The sequence below is a fragment of the Balaenoptera physalus genome (assembly GCF_965194825.1).
Source record: "Balaenoptera physalus genome assembly, chromosome: 2".
NCBI classification, from domain to species: Eukaryota; Metazoa; Chordata; class Mammalia; order Artiodactyla; family Balaenopteridae; genus Balaenoptera; species Balaenoptera physalus.
This window is the reverse complement of record NC_138883.1, coordinates 107,591,799-107,612,184: the sequence shown is the minus strand read 5'-3', so window position 1 is coordinate 107,612,184 and position 20,386 is coordinate 107,591,799. Positions and strand designations below refer to the sequence as shown.

At 44.2% G+C, this 20,386-nt stretch overlaps 1 protein-coding gene across 7 annotated transcripts in view; it reads right to left on the bottom strand.

Annotated features, from left to right (window-relative positions):
• TLN2 (talin 2) overlaps positions 1–20,386 on the bottom strand; it is a 447,219-nt gene that overhangs the window by 194,469 nt on the left and 232,364 nt on the right. For all 7 annotated transcript variants that reach the window (XM_082444639.1, XM_082444638.1, XM_082444643.1 and 4 more), the window contains 5 exons: positions 8,336–8,507; positions 6,522–6,619; positions 4,783–4,912; positions 3,817–3,969; positions 1,891–2,033 (listed from right to left, as the gene is read on the bottom strand). In XM_082444639.1, coding sequence (XP_082300765.1) covers positions 1,891–2,033; positions 3,817–3,969; positions 4,783–4,912; positions 6,522–6,619; positions 8,336–8,471 — 660 coding nt within the window. In that variant the 5' untranslated portion in view covers positions 8,472–8,507. The remainder of the gene's footprint in view (positions 1–1,890; positions 2,034–3,816; positions 3,970–4,782; positions 4,913–6,521; positions 6,620–8,335; positions 8,508–20,386) is intronic.

The window sequence follows — 20,386 nt, the reverse complement described above, 5'->3', positions numbered from 1 at the left end:
AGCCAGAGTGAGGCATTCAAGACAGTGTGGGTGATCATAGCACAGCAGAATTAAGGCAGGGACTTCTCTGATGGTGCAATGGTTAAGAATCCATCTGCCAGTGCAGGGGACACAGGTTCAATCCCTGGTTCAAGAAGATCCCACATACTGCAGAGTAACCGAGCCCGCGAGCCACAACTACTGGAGCCCACGTGCCTAGAGCCGGTGCTCCGCAACAAGAGAAATCACCGCAATGAGTGGTCCGTGCACCGCAACGAATAGTAGCCTCCACTCGCCACAACTACAGAAAGCCTGTGCACAGCAATGAAGACCCATCGCAGCCAAATATAAATAAAGTTATTTATTTAAACAAACAAACAAAAAATGAATTAAGGCAAAGGGAAAACAAGTCCTTGCCCCAAATTGCCTATAGATGGAAGGCATCAGCAATGCCCAGTATATTAAAACTGAAGCTTGAGTGTAATCTAGGGAGGTCGAAGTGATCATGAAAAATACAGGGGCAAAGGGAAATCCTTGTATAATGACCAGATTCATAGAGGGGGAAACAGAAATGCAATATATTTTTTATGACCCTAAATGATAAAGCTAACAGAAAAATTATCTAGAAGTAAAATCAACCCAATCCCCATCCCAAAATATATAGAGAGAACAGACAAGAACTCAATACTGCAGACATTTGGGGGAAATGATCAGCAAATGCACAGTCCTGGAATCAGGAACCCACTGCACCTGAAGTCCTGTTCCCATTTCCTGACCCCTCACTGCTGTTGCTATTTATTCCTCTTCTTTGTCTTTCCTTTCTCCAGTTAAATGATCTCTAGAGCACTCTCAGATGGACACTCTAACCTATGGCCCTGAGCCTTAAACCAACAACCATTTTCTTATTGCCCTGATATCTCCCTCCCTTCTCGCCTCCCAGCCTATCTCCCAGCCCTCCTTCCATCCACTAACTCAGGGGTCAGCAAACTTTTCCTGTAAAAGGCCAGAGAGTGAATAATTTACACCTCTGGGCCATGTGGTGTCTGTCACAACTACTGAACTCTTTTGTTGGAACATGAGAGCTGCCACGGACAACACGTAGACAATTATGTGATACAGAAGGGGATTTACCAACGTGCAATGCATAAATGAATGGCACGAGGTTTCAATAAAACTTTATTTATAAACACAGGCGACGCTGTGGTTGCATTTTGCTGACCCCCTGCATTATTTCTATAAGCTGATAGATAAATAAAAGGAGAGGAAAGGGAAAGAGAATAAGGAAGAATGAAAGAAGTGAGAGTGAGAGTGAGAGTGAGAGTGAGAGTGAGAGAGTGAGAGAGAGAGAGAGAGAGAGAGAGAGAGAGAGAGAGAGAGAGAGAGAGAGAGAGAGAGAGAGGAAGATGTTTTCCTTGAGCCAAAAGAAACCTTTGGGACTGTCTAGTGCAAAGCCCACATCTTACATACTGGGTAACTGCAACTCAGATAATTTGAATGACTCGTCTGAGTTTAAACAATTAGTTAATGGTAAAAACATAAAAAGTTACTGAGAGAGTAGTATCTTTCAGTTAATAAGAAGTACTGATTTTCTGACCAATAACCATCCTTGTATTCTAGATGCGAGCTAAGAAAGCTGTAGTGCGTGTGAAGTGATGAGCCAGGTAAGTGCCGTGAAGCCAAGCAGAGAGAGACAGTAGTGGCCACGAGGACCCCACCTGGGAGGCCAACAAAGGCCCACCTCTGGATGGCCAGCTCACAGTGGACACCAACCTGTACCACAACCCAACCCGACTGGAAAGTGCATGTCACAGACACGGTGAGAGCCGGAGCCCAGCTCCTGCCCACCACGAGCCACAGCCAGAGCTTCCGGATAGCTCACCAACCTCAGCGTCTGAGCATTCAATACTGTACCTGAACATAGAGCAAGTTCAGCTGCACAGGGTCTCTCGAGTCCACATTCTGATCAGAGTAAAAGAACTTCCGTCTAAGCAGCAACGTTTCATTTTCATCTACTCCTTGTTCTCTGAATGTTCGGCTGTGATCCAGCCAATTTACTGCAACGCAAGACGACATATGAAAGAACTGTGTCGATTCTTCCTCTTAGTTCAAGGGGATTAGCCAAAACAGCAGTGTGATGCAGATGTGGATTTCTAGGATGCTGATATTCAGTTATAGTTACTTCTTAGATTAGATCTGAGCTTTTTAACTTTGCAAAGTAACTACACATGTACCATATGACACATGAAAAAGCAAATGAGGGAGAAATCCACAGTGATTCCTCACTTAGTAAAGCCCCAGAAAGAATCCATGTGCCTTCCTTGGGGTGGTGGGTGGGGGGATAAGGAAAACAGTGCTTTATGCCAAGACAGTCAAGTTTGCATTTCTTTTTAAGTCAAGGCTGGTCTTTAGTCTGATCAGGTGAAATAATTTATAAACTCTGAGCATCACGAGTTACTACCTCTGACCTTAAGTAGAAAAGAGGAGGAAAATGAAAGTAATTGGGGCAAGGAGAGGACAGGCCACTAAGGGGTCAGGGAGGGTAGAACCTTGCCCATGGCACACCTGGAATCTCACTCATTTAGAAAACACTTCCCTGATACCTAGGTGCAAAGGGATGGATCATTCCTCCACACTTCACACAGCTTTCACTCCTACACTCCTCCCCGGGTTTAACAACACACACATTGTGAGCAAGTATTTATTACAAGCCTCAGCTTCGGCACAGGGAATGTGTTGGATGGACCTCATCTCCCACAGTACCTGGAAGAGCATCATGCACAGTATAAAAATCCTCAGGATTTGCCTACTAAGGTCTCATTTGGAAAGAAGTATGCAACTGTAAATCAAATGAGGCGAGGGAGAAAGAGAGAATGGAGAGAGGGTCAGAGGAAATGAAAGCCCCACGGAAGATCAATAAACATAATGACAAGGATGACATCTTCCCAATGCAGCACTGAGAGAAAGAACAATGAAAGAAAGAGGCTGGGAAGGTCTGAGTGAAATGTGCATGAAGTAAGATCCTTGGGGGTGGGGTGGCGTCAGGCAGCCAGGTGCACAAAGCACAGGTCTGGGGGACACATGGGGTATATATACTGGCTTTTCTGTATATTATTAGCTCTGTAGTCGTAGAAAAGGACATTCCTACGATAGAATTATATTACTGTTTCGTAACCCCTAAGGAAATAAAGGATCTAAGTAATGATCATCAATGGCTGTTAACACCACAAAAAAGGAAACAACCGAATTCAACTTCCTAATGGAAGTACACAACACACATAGGAGTCTTTATTTTTAAACACACATACATACACACACACACAAATCTGATCAAGCCTCCAGATCTCAGGAATTAAAAGGGAGAGATGAACATGTTAAATGACACCACAGGTCATCGAACAAAATCCAGGATGTAGAAAATTCTATACAAGTAACAATCTGGTTTCTTCCCCTCAAAAATTGTAAGGCAAAAATAAAAGCGATGGAGGGAAACTCTTGAGACTAAAAGAGTTAAACAACCTATCATCCAATCTTATTTGGACCCTCGTTCAAACAAACTGTTACAAAAAAATTCTTTAGACAGCAATGGAGAAGATGTGAACACAATGTGTATATTTCACCTTAAGAGATTACTTTTGAGATGTGAAATGGTATTATCGTCCCTTTTTTTTTTTTCCCTTAAGGGTCTCTATCTTTTAGTGACACAGGCCAACATGTTTGTAGATAAAATAAAACAAAGGCACAACCACACACCCCTGCCCTGGGTCATACAGATGACGGGAGAGGAGTGAGGCTTGGCTGACCATGTGCCTGCATCACACCTCCTCTTCAGACACTCACGGTCATCATCCGTGTGAAGCTTGGCCTTCAACTTCTCCATCTTCCTCTCGTCTCGTAACAGCGTCCTGTCTTTTTTTAATGTACCCGTTCCTTCTTCTTTCTTTTCTTCAATTGTTTCTTGGATTAAAGAGTATTCTTCATAGTTTGTAATTCCTAAAATTATCAATTAGGTTATAATGGTCAGTGATTACATTGTTATCAACTCCTTTCATCCTGGGGCCTATAATACTCCAAGGAGTCCCTGGAGGCAAAAGACAGGAACGAAGCCTTGCCAAGATGAAGGTCAGGGTCACCCAGGGAGCACACATCAAGTAACTGGGCACAGAGGAGGATCTTCAGCTAGTTAAGTCACACTCAAATGTCATGTTCAAGTCTCCTGACTAATTTTTGAGTAATAAGAACAAAGTAGAGATCATACAGAGGAAGGCAAGACAATATCAAGCAAGCAGTGTCTGAAGGAGCTGGGCTTCCTGTGCATGATGAGGAAACTAAGACAGGCAAGGCCACTTTCTGAAAATATCCAAGAGGCTTCATATAGAAAGGAGACAGACTTGTTCTGAGGAGACTAACAGAAGCTAGGAGAAAAAAAGATGCCTAAGAATTGTACAGGCTGTCCCCACGAGTCTTCAGGAGAGATCCTGGGTATCAGTGATGCTTACACAGAATCACAGCCATGGGCAGGAGACTGAATTATATGATTTTGAAACATCACTTTCAATTGAAAACTCCTATCGTCTTTGAAATAAAAGCTCTCACTTGTGACTCAGTGAGAAGTTCAAGTGTTGACAATACCAGTTAGTGGGTTTGCAAATCAGGAAAACGAACACACTCTCTTGGGATTGGGCCAAAGTCAATGTGTTACAATACATTCGAAACTGCCTAGATACCCAAAGGGGGTGGAAAAAAAGAAGAGGCGTATTATTAAAAACAAAACAAAATCCAGAAGCTCTGCGCGTGTGCGCTTACCTATCCTGCTGCAAATAGTCACCAGGAGTTCCCCAACGGTCTTCGAGTCATCCACCATCACTGTTTTCACAGATCCATCCAGCATCCGAATTTTCTGAGGTCTCTGTTTTTTTTTATATTCCAAAATATCCTACAGCAGAATCATACAAACATTTCACACTGGGTGGGTAACGAGGTAATAAACTTGGACACTTTTCTTTAAAAAATGACTTTTCCCGAGCACCCTCCGATTTCCTCCTTCTAAGTTTTCATGAGATTTTTGCCACGAATACAGAATCTCCAGTGTTATAAACTGCTTTCATAAAGATTTCTTTAAAATCTGATAGCAAAACTGTACCTCAAAAAGTCCTACTTATAGTTCATAGTTACTGAAGACTAAGCTCTGTAAAGTGAAAGTAGCATATGTCCTCCTGAAAGGCTGAGAACAGTCTGCTGTAATGAGAATTAGCAGAGGAAAATTCCTACTTGTTTTTGTTTTTTTTAATTTATTTATTTATTTTTATTTTTATTTTTTGACTGTGTGGGGTCTTCGTTGCTGCGAGTGGGCTTTCTCTAGTTGTGGCGAGTAGGCTTCTCACTGCGCTGGCCTCTCTTGTTGCAGAGCGCAGGCTCAGTACTCATGGCGCACGGGCATAGCCGCTCCGCGGCATGTGGGATCCTCCCGGACCAAGGATCAAACCCGTGTCCCCTGCACTGGCAGGCGGACTCTCAACCACTGAGCCACCAGGGGAGCCCCCTACTTGTTTTTTAAAAAGTTTGTAGTGTGCTTCTTCAATGACCTCTTACATGGTTATAAGCGATTTTTAATATATATATGTCATGAAGGACACAAGTAATACCCCCCATAATTCTTCACAGTAGTGGTGTATCACAGTAAAAGTGGTTTTCGGCCAATAATGGCAAGACCAAACAGGCGTAATAAGTTTGAGAGTTATGTCTAAATAAGAGACTCTCCTTTTACTACACTTCTTAAAAAGAGAACTATGGAAGGGAAAATTAATGGCAACTCATACTTTGCTCTTGCTTACGGAGTACTGACCAATCCAATGTGTCTATTCCGTAAACCAAAACCCAATATATTTCGGGGGTTAAGCTAATATTGTGTTAGTTTCAGGTGTACAGCAAAGTGATTCAGTGTCATATATATATTTTTTTTTTTAAAAAATTATTTTCCATTATAGGTTGTTACAAGATACTGAATATAGTTCCCTGTTAACACTTTTTTACTCGTTATTTTCTTCCTACTTCCATAACACAATTTTTTATTGTTACTGTTACTGATAGTTATTAAACTCATATCTAATGTGAACTTTTTTATAAAAGCAAAACACTGATTAATATTTAATTTCTGGCTACCTTTAGCATTATATTTTTGTTCTCTCTCTATGCTTACTTTCTATCACCAGTCACCAGGGTACTTCCTACATACTTACAGGAAGATGCTATGTTTCATAACTACCAAGTCCAACAATGGCATGTAGAAACAGCTTAAAATCATAACCTCATGCTGCTTTAATTACTTTGTGGAGTTTCAAGAATTTGGACTGCTGATATTTTCTATCATCACTAACCTGGACAGCCTTTACGAAGTATATTACATCAAAACTATTAATAAAGTGCCCTTGAATCAAAATAGGTTGTTGAGTCTCTCTTTTTCTTTGAAGCATAATCATGTTAGCTTCTATGGAAGGCCTAGGGACAAAGTGATGAAAAAAATCAAAAAAAGATCAACAGCATACCCCATTTCGCAACATGTAGTAATCCAGTGTTCTGCCTGCTTCCAGCCAAATTCCTTTCCTGGGGTCTTCATCTGAGAGAAACAGCCCATAGTCAGAAGCTGGAGGAAAAATAGAAAGAAAAATAAAAAATAAAGTGGTGATGACGCCATCACTGACTTCCAGGCTCTTGAGTCTGCTGACTTGGCAAGGGGTTCTCCTTCACTAGAGAAATACTTCATTCTGACAACATGGGCAGCCGCTGGGACTAAAGCAGATGGGGAAGAATGAGAGCTGAGCTGCAAAACCAACACCCACATACAAGGGTCATATTTCTTAAAACAAGTGGGCAGCAGTCGTGTCTAAAATTTAGGGAAATGCCGAGAACAAAGTGGTCCAAATTTCCTTCTAACTGAATTGGGCTTTGTTTCCTATCACATGCTATAAAAGCCAGGCCAAGAACCCAGGAAGAATGGTAAGACAGCTGTAGAGAAACTATGCATGTAATCACTCAAGCCAAGGCCACTTAAGCAAAGAGGGGCCAATGGAGCCTTGATACTTGGAATAATCCCTCCATCACCCCCATATAGCATTACAAAATAAAAGGAAGAGTTCCGCGTGAGATGAAGTCGCTGCTCCCCAGGCCACCAAATTATGAGTAAAGTTGGAGAGTTAAACCCTGTGTTCTTCACAGAAATCCTTTAATCTGACCCAGGAAGTACAAGTGGGTGGAGGAAGGAGGAAAGCAGTATCATTTCCTGTCTCAAGACCTCTTTCTTCCTAAATGTGATTCAAGGAAACCTCAGAGACCCAGATGAGGGCCAGGGCTCCTGTTGTTTCTTAGAAAAACAATTTCAAGATCTATAAAGGTTTGTATCTTCACCAGAGTTTTACAGCAATCCAACCCAAACAAAGTTTTAAAATTCTGGGAATAAACAGTAACAGAAAAGTAAAAACACCAGATATGACTGGACAACCAGATCTTGAGTAAGGTTGGGAATGTGGGCAAACTTTATTTTGATTTTTTGGGTAATCTAGAAATAACAGTGTTTTGAATAATATAGATATTGCTTTTGGACCAAAAGATTCGTGCTTTTGTGAGTAACAGATCTTTTCAAGAAGACCCAGGCCTAACAATAGCTATCTTTGAACGTTTGATTTTTATGATTCCAATTTTTAAGGAAAGTTTTATTCCATTTTCACACTGAAGGCTTATTAATTTAGGAGTAACCCCAATTTCTCAAGCATTAAATACTAAATAAAAGAAGGAAATGCTGAGAGAAGACAAAGGGAAATGGAAAATAAAATTGTATGAATGACTCTTGTTTAAACTCAGATTAACAGGGGTCAGTGGTTCAACCAAACATTAAACAAAACACGTATCACAAGTATTTTTTTTAAAGACAAAGATGATAAAGCCCCTGCAAAATACTTGAAATGTAAGGCTTGCCCTGGGGCCTGATGGCTGTTCCAGTCTTCTGCAGGCTGCTAGCAGTGGAAAGTTTTCAGGCATGTGAAACAGCGCTCAGGATATACAGAAGCGGTAACTGTTAGAGCAGCTTCATCTGTACTCTATAGGGCTTTGTAACAAAAAGTGACTTGTAAACAGAGCACAATGCTGATGTATGGAAGGGTCATGACAATGATGATGGCTCGCTGGCAGCTGTGATCATTGTCATTACAAGTCTCACACAGGAGGCAAGTAATGTCCAGGATAAGAAGACATTTCATTGGAAACATACAGACCTGTGTACCACTCAGAGCCTCCGTTTCCTTAGCTACTAAGGGAAAAACATACAAACACATTTCAAGCAGCCAGTAAATAACCAATGGCCTACCTTGGCCAGTTTGTGCCTCGGGTACCCGTTCCCGAATGACTCGACATGCATCGTACACTGCCGTCGATGGTTCAAACTGCATGGTCTTGACCACGTTGCAGTGGCGGACACAAATCTTTAAGGACAGGGCCACCATTTTTCCAGATGACTTGAGGACTCTCACTTAGAATGTCTGGGGAACACAAACGAACAAACCGTGATGTTCGTGATAACTGTCCAGTAGGAAAAAACCTTAGACTCTGAATCAGCTTTAAAAATGGAAAGAAAATAAAATGGCAGTTAAAGAGAAGGCTCTGGATAAAAACACAAATTAAAAAATAACTTCTGAAAATTTGAGAATAGGACAGCAGCAGTCGTGGAGTTACCATTGCCACAGGGTGGCAAGGAGAGCCCTTTGGAAGGAGGGAACTACGGGAGTTCACCAAGGCTCCTTCCTCAAGAGCGCTCCCTACTTGGGGTTTCCCCAAGGGAGAGTAGAATTCCCCAGGTGAGTGCCCTCCAGGTGAGAGGCAGAGCGTCCTGGGCGCCCGCTGCTGTCTCCTGACGATGCCTGTCAGCGCCCTCAGTTGCGGGGCTCCGTCCCCAGCAGCTCCTGGGCACAGGGAAGAGGCACCTCTGCCCTCTGGGGTGCTTCTCACAGCCAAACTCCACCACATCTTGTACCAGAAGACCTGGCTTGGAGGCCCAGCCCCATCGCCAGGAGACAGCCAACTGGCCACTCTGCTTCCATTTCCCTGCAATCAAAGAGCCATACGCTGCTATCTGCCCTTCATAATTCACAGACGAACTGAATCCTGAGGGGACCTCAACGCCAGGCCAAGGCACAGCCATCACTAATGAGGCCAGAGTGGCTTATCTTAAACACCCGGTGTGCCAGGCAGCTTCAGACTCTTCAGGGGTCTCAAAGTGAAGAAAATGCCAATGTAGTTGTTCTTTCATTCAGACAAACGCCTGGGATATTGTGCTTCTTATCCAGTTCAATGGCTTTAAAAATAGATAGGTGCTTAGGCTAGGTTTGAATTATTTCGTAAAAGCCTTCTTTTTAAACTTTAAGTCCAGTCATTTAATGCACTTTCTGAGTTGGTGGCTTCTGGGTGATTTCAACTACCTGCTCCATTCCTTGGCCAGAAACTTACCCCCCAACCCAGGCCAGCCTCTATCAATGCACGCCTTGGACACAAGACGGAGGCATCTTCCCTGCACCTGAGGAGCCAACACAGACTTACCCAGCTCACTGTCATCCTGGGAGCCAAAATAAGGCACTTCACAGTGAGTAGCTATTAGAATCCTAGAGCTGCATGGATAACAAATCCCCAGGAGTTTCAATCTCACACTCCTTTCTCGTCTTTTATTAGAGAATCTACACGTTGTAAACCTGGACCACAGCTCCCTCTGGGAATGCAAGTGCTAAGAAGCAATCAGGTGGCCACAGGCAGAGAGGGCAGCAGGCTGACCAGGGGTGGGAGCCTCTAAGGCGTTGCTTCTCAGCAAGCTTCACTAACCACTGGCTTCCTAACATCCAGCGACTATAGTCACTTGGATACAGAGGACAGTTTTCAACAGATGCTCTGGTATCCATGGGCAAGGTGTGCACACACTCTCATGCAGCAACCATTTATGCTGTCCAACTGTAAAGTCATTCTGACCTCTGCTTACGTTCCACATAAATTTGGCCCATGAAAACATGAAAATATTTCTTATTTGAGAAATGTCAAGATACACTTCTCAACAAACAATAGCAGTATTCACTGACAATCTGCCCTAAACAGAATTAATTCACTACAGCCTGGGCAGTGACTAGATTGAGTTGTTCAAAATATCTGATGATTTTCCATCTACAATCTTGAGGTCTTGTAAAGCCACATATGTAGGCATCCCTCGGAGATGTCGTGGGTTTGGTTCCAGACCACCACGATAAAGTGCATATCAAAATGGAGTGAGTCACACGAATTTTTTGGTTTCCCGGTGCATATAAAAGTCATGTTTACACCATACTATGGTCTATTAAGTGTGCAATACCATGATGTCTAAAAAACCCAAATACATATACACTATCAGAATATACTTTATTGCTAAAAAATGCTAACCATCCTCTGAGTGATCAGCAAGTTGTAACAGTTTTGCTGGTGGAGGGCCATGCTGACTGACCAGGGTAGTAGTGGTTAAAAATGGGGGTGGCTGTGGCCATTACTTAAGACAGCAACATCTTGGGCCATATTGATCGACTCTTCCTTTCACAAAGGATTTCTCTATAGCACTTTTGATTTCCTTCAAGAACTTCTCCTCTGCATTCACAACTTGACTGTTGGGGGCAAGAGGCCTAGCTTTCAGCCTGTCTTGGCTTTCAACATGCCTTCCTCACTAACTAAATCATTTCTAGCTTTGACTTAAAGTGAGAGACGTGTGACTCTTCCACTTACTTGACCACTTAAGAGGCCGCCGTTGGGTTATTAATTGGCCTAATTTCAATATTGTTGTTTCTCAGGGAATAGAGAGGCCCGAGGAGAGGGAGAGAGATGTGGGAACGGCTGGTCAGTGGAGAAGTCAGAACACATATTTGTCAGTTAAGTTCCCTGTCTCGTGTACGGGTGCGGTTCAGGGCTCCCCAAAACAATTACAATAGTAACATCACAAATATAATAATGAAAAAGTTTCCAATATTGCGAGGACTACCAAAACGGGTCAGAGAGACATGAAGTGAGCAAATGCTGTTGGAAAGATGGTGATGCTGATAGACTCGTCTGAGTCAGGGTTGCCACAAACCTTCAATTTGTTAAAAAACAAAAAACACAGTCACTGCAAAGCACAGTAAAGCAAAGTGCAATGAAACAAGTTATGCCTGTAAAATGCTCTACCCAACTCTTTTTAATAGGCATATTTAACCAACCAACTCTCCAATTTGAAGAAATCAAACTGTATGGTATCACTTATACGTGGAATCTAAAAAATAATACAAATGAATGTATATGCAAAACAGAATCAGACTCACATATAAAGAAAACAAACTTGTGATTACCAAAGGGGGAGGGACAAATTAGGGGTATGAGACTAACAGATACAAACTATTATGTACAAAATAAACAACCAACAAGGATATACTGTATAGCACGGGGAATTACAGCCATTATCTTATAACCTATAACCTACAGCCATAACCTACAATGGAGTATCATCTGCAAAAATACTGAATCACTATGCTGTACAGCTGAAACTAAAATATTGTAAATCAACTATACTTCAATAAAAATAAAAATATAAACCGTAGGGATAACTGACAAATTTGCTGGAGTGTAAATCGCTCCATGGGTTTAGTTTTTCCCCTGCAACTGGTGACAACTGTGGGGTTTCCTGAAACTGTGGGATCCATGAGCATAGCTGGTGATAACAGTCAGTGGGAAACTTGATGACATCATGGGTGCTGTTTACACAACACACCAGAGAGGGTGAGATGGTTAATATCTTCCATTCCCTCAGAATAGGAAGTAGTCCAGTATAAGTATCCCTGCATGAAAGCGTCCCTTCCCAGGCTAATAACTGGACTTTCTGAAGAGCAAATGAACGGTCCCTGTAGCCAAGCAGAGAAAGACTCAATCGTCGGGAAAGGCAGAGCCACGACACGGGGCCGAGAGCAGAACTGAGCAGCAGGACAGACCACACGGGAGCTCAGACGGAAGTAGAAGACACAGAGGGTAGCGAGGAGAAATGGGCAAATTGAGGAACGGGGGGCTGCAGGACAGAGGGTGCAGAATCAATGAGCAACACGGGAAAGAAGCCCAGGACGTGGGGAAGCAGAAGGCAAGAAGAGATGCAGAAAAGGTATGACAGGGAAGGAACATTTCTATCCAAAACAACTGGAAAAACGAAGAAGCCATTGACTGAGGGGGAGGAAGCTGCTGGAGGCACAGGTCTGGGGTGAAAAGTCGCTAATGAATTTCTCGGGGACATATCCAGTGAGAGGTGGAGCAGGGTCCAACACAAAACTGGAGATACGATGCGGGGTGCGGGAGTGTCGTCATGTTCAAATCTTTGGGGCTAGAAAGCTCATCTAGGGAGTGAGCACGAGAGGGAAGAGACCTGAGGTCTGGGTCCTGGAACAATGTTCTAGAATCAAGAGGGTGACAACTGTGGGGTTGTCACCGTCTAGATTCTAGATTCTAGCATCTAGATTCTAGAATCTAGATGCTAGAATCTAGAATCAAAAACAAGAAGGAACCCGCAAGGAGGCCTAGTGGTAGGGGAGAGAGGGTGGGACCAGAGGGAAAAGTGCCTCAAGCAGGAGGGAGAGATCACGTGTGTCAGATGCTAATCACAGTTCAGGAAGAGGGGCGCTGAGACAGGACAGCTGAATCTGGCTGCTTGGAGGTCTCTGGCAGCCGAGAAAAGAGCAGGGGTACGGCCAGAGCAGCAGGTCTACGAGACAAGTGAGGAGGGGGGCTGTCCCGACAAGTACGGAGGCCTGCTGGAAGGGGTGGAGGAACAGGCGGTAGCTCTGATTTATGCTTAGAAGGCTTTTTATCCAGAAACAATTCACCACATGGATGCTGCAACCTCCCTTTCTAGCCAGCATCTATACAGACCTGGTTTCCCCTTATTACGGCCCCGGGGGCAGTCCCAGGACAGCTAAGTGTCCTTGCTGGAGGCAGGTGCCTTGCCACACAACGCTGCTGCCGGTGTGTGTGTGAGAGGAGAGGGGAGGAGAGTCTTGGTTCAAGCAAACGGCGCTGGACCAGGAGTGTGTGGTCCAGGTTCAGTCCCAGCCTGTCGATGCCTTGGACCTTCTCTCTCTGCTTTTCAGAGAGCAGGAAGCCACCAACTCCCGTGAAAGGAGCCTCCCAGCAGGCACATGCTGCTTGGGCAGCTCCTCCCCTGTTCTCCTTATCCTGACATCTCACAGTGAAGGCCACTATCCTTAGCTCAGGGCAGACGTTCAACGGAATAAGGGACACCAGAGATTCATCTCGTGGTCTACCATCTCAAAACAGCCACTGCGAAAAGCATCAGTTTCACTACACGGGAACACATTACGCAAAAAGACAAAAAATCCAAATCAGTCACTCTGAATGAGCTCTGCATGGTTGTCAAAAACTAAAAGGCTCCAATTTCTTCTACTTACTCTTGGCTCTCTGTTTTATTATGACTCAGTGTTCCCAAGTATGAAAGCATGAAACAAGACCGACAATTTCCTGCATGGGAATGTTTAAGAAAATGCAAATTATGTACATAAAAATGCTTTATAAATGACAAAATTATGTATAAAGCCAAGGTACTTTTCCTACTATCACGCAAGAGGACCCCCCCCCACAGAAAAACCTCAGTGAGGTCTGAAACCAAAGTGGATGGCGATTTAATCACCATCCCACGGGGAGCACGGCAATGAGCTGTTTCTAGCCCTACTCTCGACACAATAAGAGACGTGCAGAACAGACATTTGTTGGAATAAAGTGTCCTGACTTGTGGCAAAAAGGAGGTAGGATTAAAGCATAAAGCAACCTAGAGATGCCAGCGAAAGCTGAGTATGTATTCAACGCCCATGAGAAGTCTCACTATAGATCCATTCAAGCCCTAAGAAAATCATGCAGCTCTGACAACATGCCGTGATAAAACTTGACTTTTCCCCTCTCTCCGCTGTGATGTTTTCAGGTCAGCGCAGCACTGACCCTGACTACAACTGACCCTCATGTCCACTTTCCTGTAACCTCGCCCCTCCTGCTAATTCCTGTCCCTCCAGGCTGGGAGCCTAGGAGAGCTGACCAGGCTTCCTCTTCTGGTTTGGCTGCACGAAGGCTGAGAGCCGAACGTGTATGCTGTTTCTTGCAGTACTGTTAGTGTCTAATTCGCCTCTATCTTATGATCCTATCCTTGTTCTTCTTCTAGCCCAAGTTAAATGTCTATCTAGTTGAACTTTAAGTCCCTGTTCATTTTTTGCTAAAAGACAGGGTACAGGGATTCCCTGGCAGTCCGGTGGTTAGGACTCCGCACTTTCAATCCTGTTGGCCTGGGTTCGATCCCTGGTCAGGGAACTAAGATCCTGCAAGCTGCGTGGCATGGCCAAAAAAAAAAAAAAAAGACAGGGTATAAAGGCATAAACCATCCATTACTTTCCTTTGCATAATCTCTTCTCCCTCTGACCATTTTGGCCCTGATCATATGTGTGAAGGTCACCTGGACCGAGACAGACAGACAGAAGAAACCCTTCTGTGCCATCCATTGTGGAAGATGAGCCAATAGTTTCACCAGTGATGAAACCCAGACATTCTCTTCTTTCAAAGTAAACACTTTTTAGTCCCAGGGAGCTGTAAACAGCCCAGTATGATGGCAGCGATGCAGGCTGCAGGCTCGCCCCAGTGCACCCTGGGACAAACAAGCCCGACTCAGCCAAGACCTCCTCCTCTCCAAAAGCAATGGTGGTCAAGATGAGCAACCAGCCCTGGGCTCTCTGCCCTGGTGAGGGCCATGAAGTGTTCCAAGCCCACCCCTGCCTTACCAGCTGCCACCCTAGGCTGGTCACTTAAGTGCCATCTGCCTCAGTCTACTCCTCTCTAAAAAAGGAGACAATAATAAATCTACCTCTAAGATTGCTAGAGAACTAAAGAAGTTCATACATGTCAAAGGCACATAGAAAGTACCGGGACAGGGTTTGTTGTTATTATTTATTAGTCATGGCAGTTGGAGAAACACTGAAAGCAGCATACTGTGTTCAGCTGCCACCTGAGCTGCAAAATTCATTTTATTGTTTATTCTGCATCTATCATATACTAGATGCTATTACGGGCATTAGGGAAGCAAAGACAGACAAGATTCCTGCCTAGCTGGAGCTCACCTTCTAGTAACCCTTTTCACTACACAGTTCCTGTGTCCATCCTTATTCAAATCATACAACATGATTTTTCTAGATGCAGAACTATCTAAGGATGAGCCCTGAAGTGGAACGTTTTTGTGGATCAGGTAACTCCTAGTACTCCTAGCTGTTGCTCTTGCATGTTAGTTGAATTCCCTCAATCCAGGAGGCCAAAGGAAAAAACACCTCCCCCTCTGGGGCAGGGCTGGCATCACAATATGCCCCTGCCCTAGGGCTTGTCAATGTCCTCTGCCCAGGAGGAACCCATGTGAGGTGCCATTGGTTCTGCATACTCTGCTGTACAGAACACAGTGTACAACACAGTGTTGGGAATACATTTGCCACTCTGCTGTACAGAGTGCAGAAGAGTGGCACTCAGCTGGCAGGACCACAGGGACAGGCCACCAAGCCTCAGTGGAGCTCTGGATCTGCAGGAGAGTAAGAGCTACCCACCAATCCCATCCTCTCCCTCCAGCCGCTGACTCCATTCTGACCCATTGGAAGACTGCTGAACCCAATTACAATGGCTGTGCCTGACCCCTTCTGTAGGTCTGTTCCTCTCTCAGCAGGCAAAATACAGCTCTGTTTGGTAACAGCATGCATCACATAACTGAATGTCAGCATAAAATGTGGGCCTATATAGAAGCTCTCTATTATTCATCCGTGTTTCTATCTCCTGTGAACGATTCTGCTCTCAAAGAAATGCCCCGGAAAGAGCTTCCCTTTCTCTCCACCCCTTACCTGCTCCTCTGAAAGGCAGGAGGGGGGGAAAGCCCATCTGACAAGTAAGAACCCATTGTGACTGGGCCACAGCTACCCAGAGGTGCCTTGAAAGCTAAGCCCCGGAGGGTCTCACACTCCATCTCGCTCTCCTGGGCTGTCTGTGCTCCAGTACCTTAGGGCTCGCCTTGAACATTCAGACTCCATGTACTGAGCCCAGCCTCAGTACAGGCCTCCACAGGTGTCTGTCATCTTCTAGGAAGGTAAGTCAGGTCAACCATTAATTGAGAACCAGGTGTCTTTAATTCAAGGAGGGGCCGGGAGGAGAGGAGGCCAAGGGTCCCATTTGGGGCTCATCTCCAGCCTTAATCACCTTATCTCCCCACCACTGGGCCCTCCCATCTCTTCCTGCTAGTGAGAGTCTAGAGGTGAGAGTCTGATTGGAGAGGCTCCCCTGGTCTCCCACATCAACAACTTGTGAGAGCTCCGGCTACGAGGCTTGGAGAAAACAGTAAGAAAACACAGCTGATGTGATTTTTTTTCCATATGCCCAACAGCCCACTTAGAAAAAGACCAGGAAACAAGAGAGAACAGTCACTTAAGAACAACTCTTTAGTCCTCCTTCAGGCACAGGAAGCCAGGATCACTGTTTGACTCTGAACACTTCAACTAGAAATAATTGTCATTAAAAAGTCAGGTGGTCAAGGAGCATAGGAAAAATGATTAACCACCCACAGGTGTGAACTTAGCAGGCCAGGCAAGTCAACAAAAATTCTAGCCCAGTGGTTGGCACCCAGGGCTGCTTTGCAAACCTCATAAATGCCCCGCCCCCAACCCACAGGGCTATCACTTTGTATGCTTGCCTGTCCCCATTATACCGGCATTAAGATATATACACAACACACGGGGCTTCCCTGGTGGCGCAGTGGTTGGGAGTCTGCCTGCTAGTGCAGGGGACATGGGTTCACGCCCTGGTCTGGGAAGATCCCACATGCTGCGGAGCGGCTGGGCCCGTGAGCCACAACTGCTGAGCCTGCGCATCTGGAGCCTGTGCTCCGCAACAAGAGAGGCCGCGATAGTGAGAGGCCCGCGCATCGCGATGAGGAGTGGCCCCCGCTTGCCGCAACTGGAGAAAGCCCTAGCACAGAAACGAAGACCCAACATAGCAATCAATCAATCAATCAATCAATAAATCTTTAAAAAATAAAAAAATAAAAAATAAATAAAAATAAAAAAAGATATATACACAACACAGTGTCAGGAATACATCTGCCATGTGAGGTCCATTTCCCCCACTGTCCTCTGTGAACAAGGACTATATCATTTCGGCCACGCTTGAATCTCCGGGCCATAGCACAGTGCCCACCACAAGTAGATGCTTAATAAATGTTTGTGGAATTAATATGCACATCATGGAAAGACGTACACCAATTTTTTTTTTCTAAATTAGTCATTAGGAATTATTCACACTCACATCATGACTCAAGGATGAACAGAGGGCAAACATCCAGCAGACCCCACTATTTCTACTCATCCGCAACCGTTTACACTGACCACAGAGACTAAACCTCATGGCTCACAAGATGAAGTTCCCTATTTTGGCAAATGAGAAACAAAAAAGAACCAAATCCACATCAGTTGGGAATAACTGGAAGCTCCCTGAGAGCAGGGACCATGTGTATCGCTCACCATCAAGTACCTGCCAGAGAGAAGGACTAAGTATTTGTTTAATGCATGTATGGAGGTGCAAGTCACCAAGAGAACCAAAGCGTGCATACAACGGGGAATACAGAATGATGGGAAAAAACCTTTGAGATTGTTTTCCATGTTCAGATGAAGAAACTATAATCTTGAGATCAACTGATCTTCTCAAGGTCACACTGGTAGCAAACCACAACCAGACCTTCCCATGTTGCCACAATGAACAGAGTTGGTTATGGGTGTGGTGTGATTAGAGCCCTCCGAGGATACCTCCAACTTACCCTCCCGTCCCCAGCCGGCTCCTGGCACTGGCACCTGAAACTCCATTGCTAAGTACATAGTTGGTCGTAATGATTTGTGTCCAGTTAAATTTTGCTGTAAAAGCAGCCATTTGCATTCATCACTGTCTTAGAAAGTTAAGTTTTAGAACCTTTCAAGCAAATGAGCTGAGAGCTGTCCTTTACTAAAGATGATTCCTAATTACCAAGAAATTCTGAGGCCGGAGGGATAGTTTAGTGCAGACCAATCCAGAACCTGGCACTGCTGAAAAAGGGCAATGAGCAGAGAAGCATAGAAAGACCTGCTAAAAGGAAGGCGAGCAGACACCTATGTGTTTATAGCGTTATAATTTGCTTAGAGCCAATTTTTAATACATACAGCATTTTGAAATATATGGGTAATCCGGCTCAAACTGCCTAGCTCAAGGGTCTGGGCCCCCCATTCACCCATTTCCCATCTCACAATGTAAGAACTCTCCATTTTAACAGAACAAATATATTTTCAATCCCTGCATAACTCAATTATTTCCCCCCTGTGTGGCATACACCTGTCTGAAATGCACCACCATGCTTCTCCGTTCTTCCTGGTTACTCACCAGCATCAAGCTTTGCTTTTAGAAACTAGTCTTTCCAACCACCCCAGCTGGCAGAAACCCTCTCCTCTCCTAGGCTCTCAGAACACTCATCTGTAGCCTTCCCAGGGGGAAGTCCCCATTGAAACAACCATGAGATGCTATGCCTCGTGTCCATTTGGCACGGAACGGTTTCATGGCACTTTCACAGGTGTCTTTTTACTTGATGTGCTCAACAGGTTACAAAGGAAAATAGGTTTTGTTTTGCACCCCCATTTCACAGACAAAGACAGAGGATCTGGGAGCATAGGTGAATACCTGGCCTGTGTGTGGCATATACTGCTGTTTTCCATCAGACTACTAAGAAGGCAGTGCTGGCTTTCCAGCAATCCCACTGTTTGCCTATGCTTGCCGAGACAGCTGAATAAATCATCCACATGTCTTAGTCCTCTTGCATGTTACCTTTCAGTCCTGCTACTTCCTTCCTCTGACAAGTAAGGAAGAAGGCTCTTAACTCTGATTTTGAATTCTCTTATACACTAACTCATTCAAATGATTTGAGGCTGTTTACCAAAAAAAAAAAAAAAAAAAAAAATAGAGAAATAAAAGGTCAGGTCTAAGAAGAAAAACAGAAGAAAAACAAAAGTGAAGGTCAAGACCAGGAGAACTGTGAATTATTCACCATTCATTTGGCTAACTGGGAATAAACGCATCCCATAATTTCTTCTGACCCTTGGTGACAAGCCCGTAAAATCCTAAGAAAGCAGATTCTTTAGGCTACTGCTGATGCTGATAAACACAAGCTTTGTCACTAAAGGCACACACCCCTGGGATGGGTACAGATAGACTAGCTTTTACTTGGGAAAAAAAGAGAGCTTTGTTCTACAATGATATGGGAAAAATATATTCAGTGTGTTCCAGACTGAACCTGGGAGAATGTGTGAAAAGAACTACACACACGTTCCCCCTCAGGTCACCTTCCTCATGCTTGTGCCTAATTTAATGCTAAAACAGCACACACCTGACTGAAGGCTAGCTGCCAATGTGGACTTCAGTTGTGGGGTGACAAGGCAAACCATCATGCCTGGTTTCACTTAAGAAACTGAAGAAATCTCCCACTCCCTGGCTCCACTTGCTTTCACTGAAAGGGTTTTCACTGCTGACCTCAGACGGGTGAATTCCAGGCTACAAACCCCCAGCACCATCCATCACTCAAAAAGGTAATAGTGCATGGTTTTGGCAAGGACGGATTCTGAAGAAAACAGAGAGTATTAAAAACATATTCTTGCTGTTTCTCTATGTTAATCCATTAACCATAAATCAGAAGTGCATTTCTGTTAGAGCCCAGACCTAAAAATCTGGCACTTACGTGGAGAATGGAAACAAACCAAGGGATGTGACTAAATCTTACATTTCTGGAGATTCAAAGTCCATTAGCATATTATCAGAGTGCCAATCCCAGCAATTACTCATGAGATTAGATTTTCCAAAGGATCTTCATTTTCCATGGCTACTCATTCCAAGATCACCCTCATTTTATATCTAAAACTTGCAATGTTTCAGTTACACTTAACATAGCCTGTGATGTCCCAAATCTCAGACTTAAGACATCATCAAGTCCAGCTTTCTACAAGATACATAAATCTTTGCTATAATTTTCCCATTCTCCCGAATTCCTTACCTACATTTATTTTTTAAATTTCTTAAATCAAAAAGAATAGCAGGGAACATATAAGCGATTATGTGTCTGGCACTGGTTCTAAGCCCTTTTTGTAGTCACTGAATCTTCACCATAACCCCATGCTAAGGAGTTTAGGCTTCACCCAGTGAAGGCAACCAGGACACAGTGGTTACATGGCTTGACAGAGGCCACTGCACTGGGGGCTCTGCCTCCGACTGTGTGCTTTTAAAACAGAAAGAAACATGGAAAAATAAACGTAGT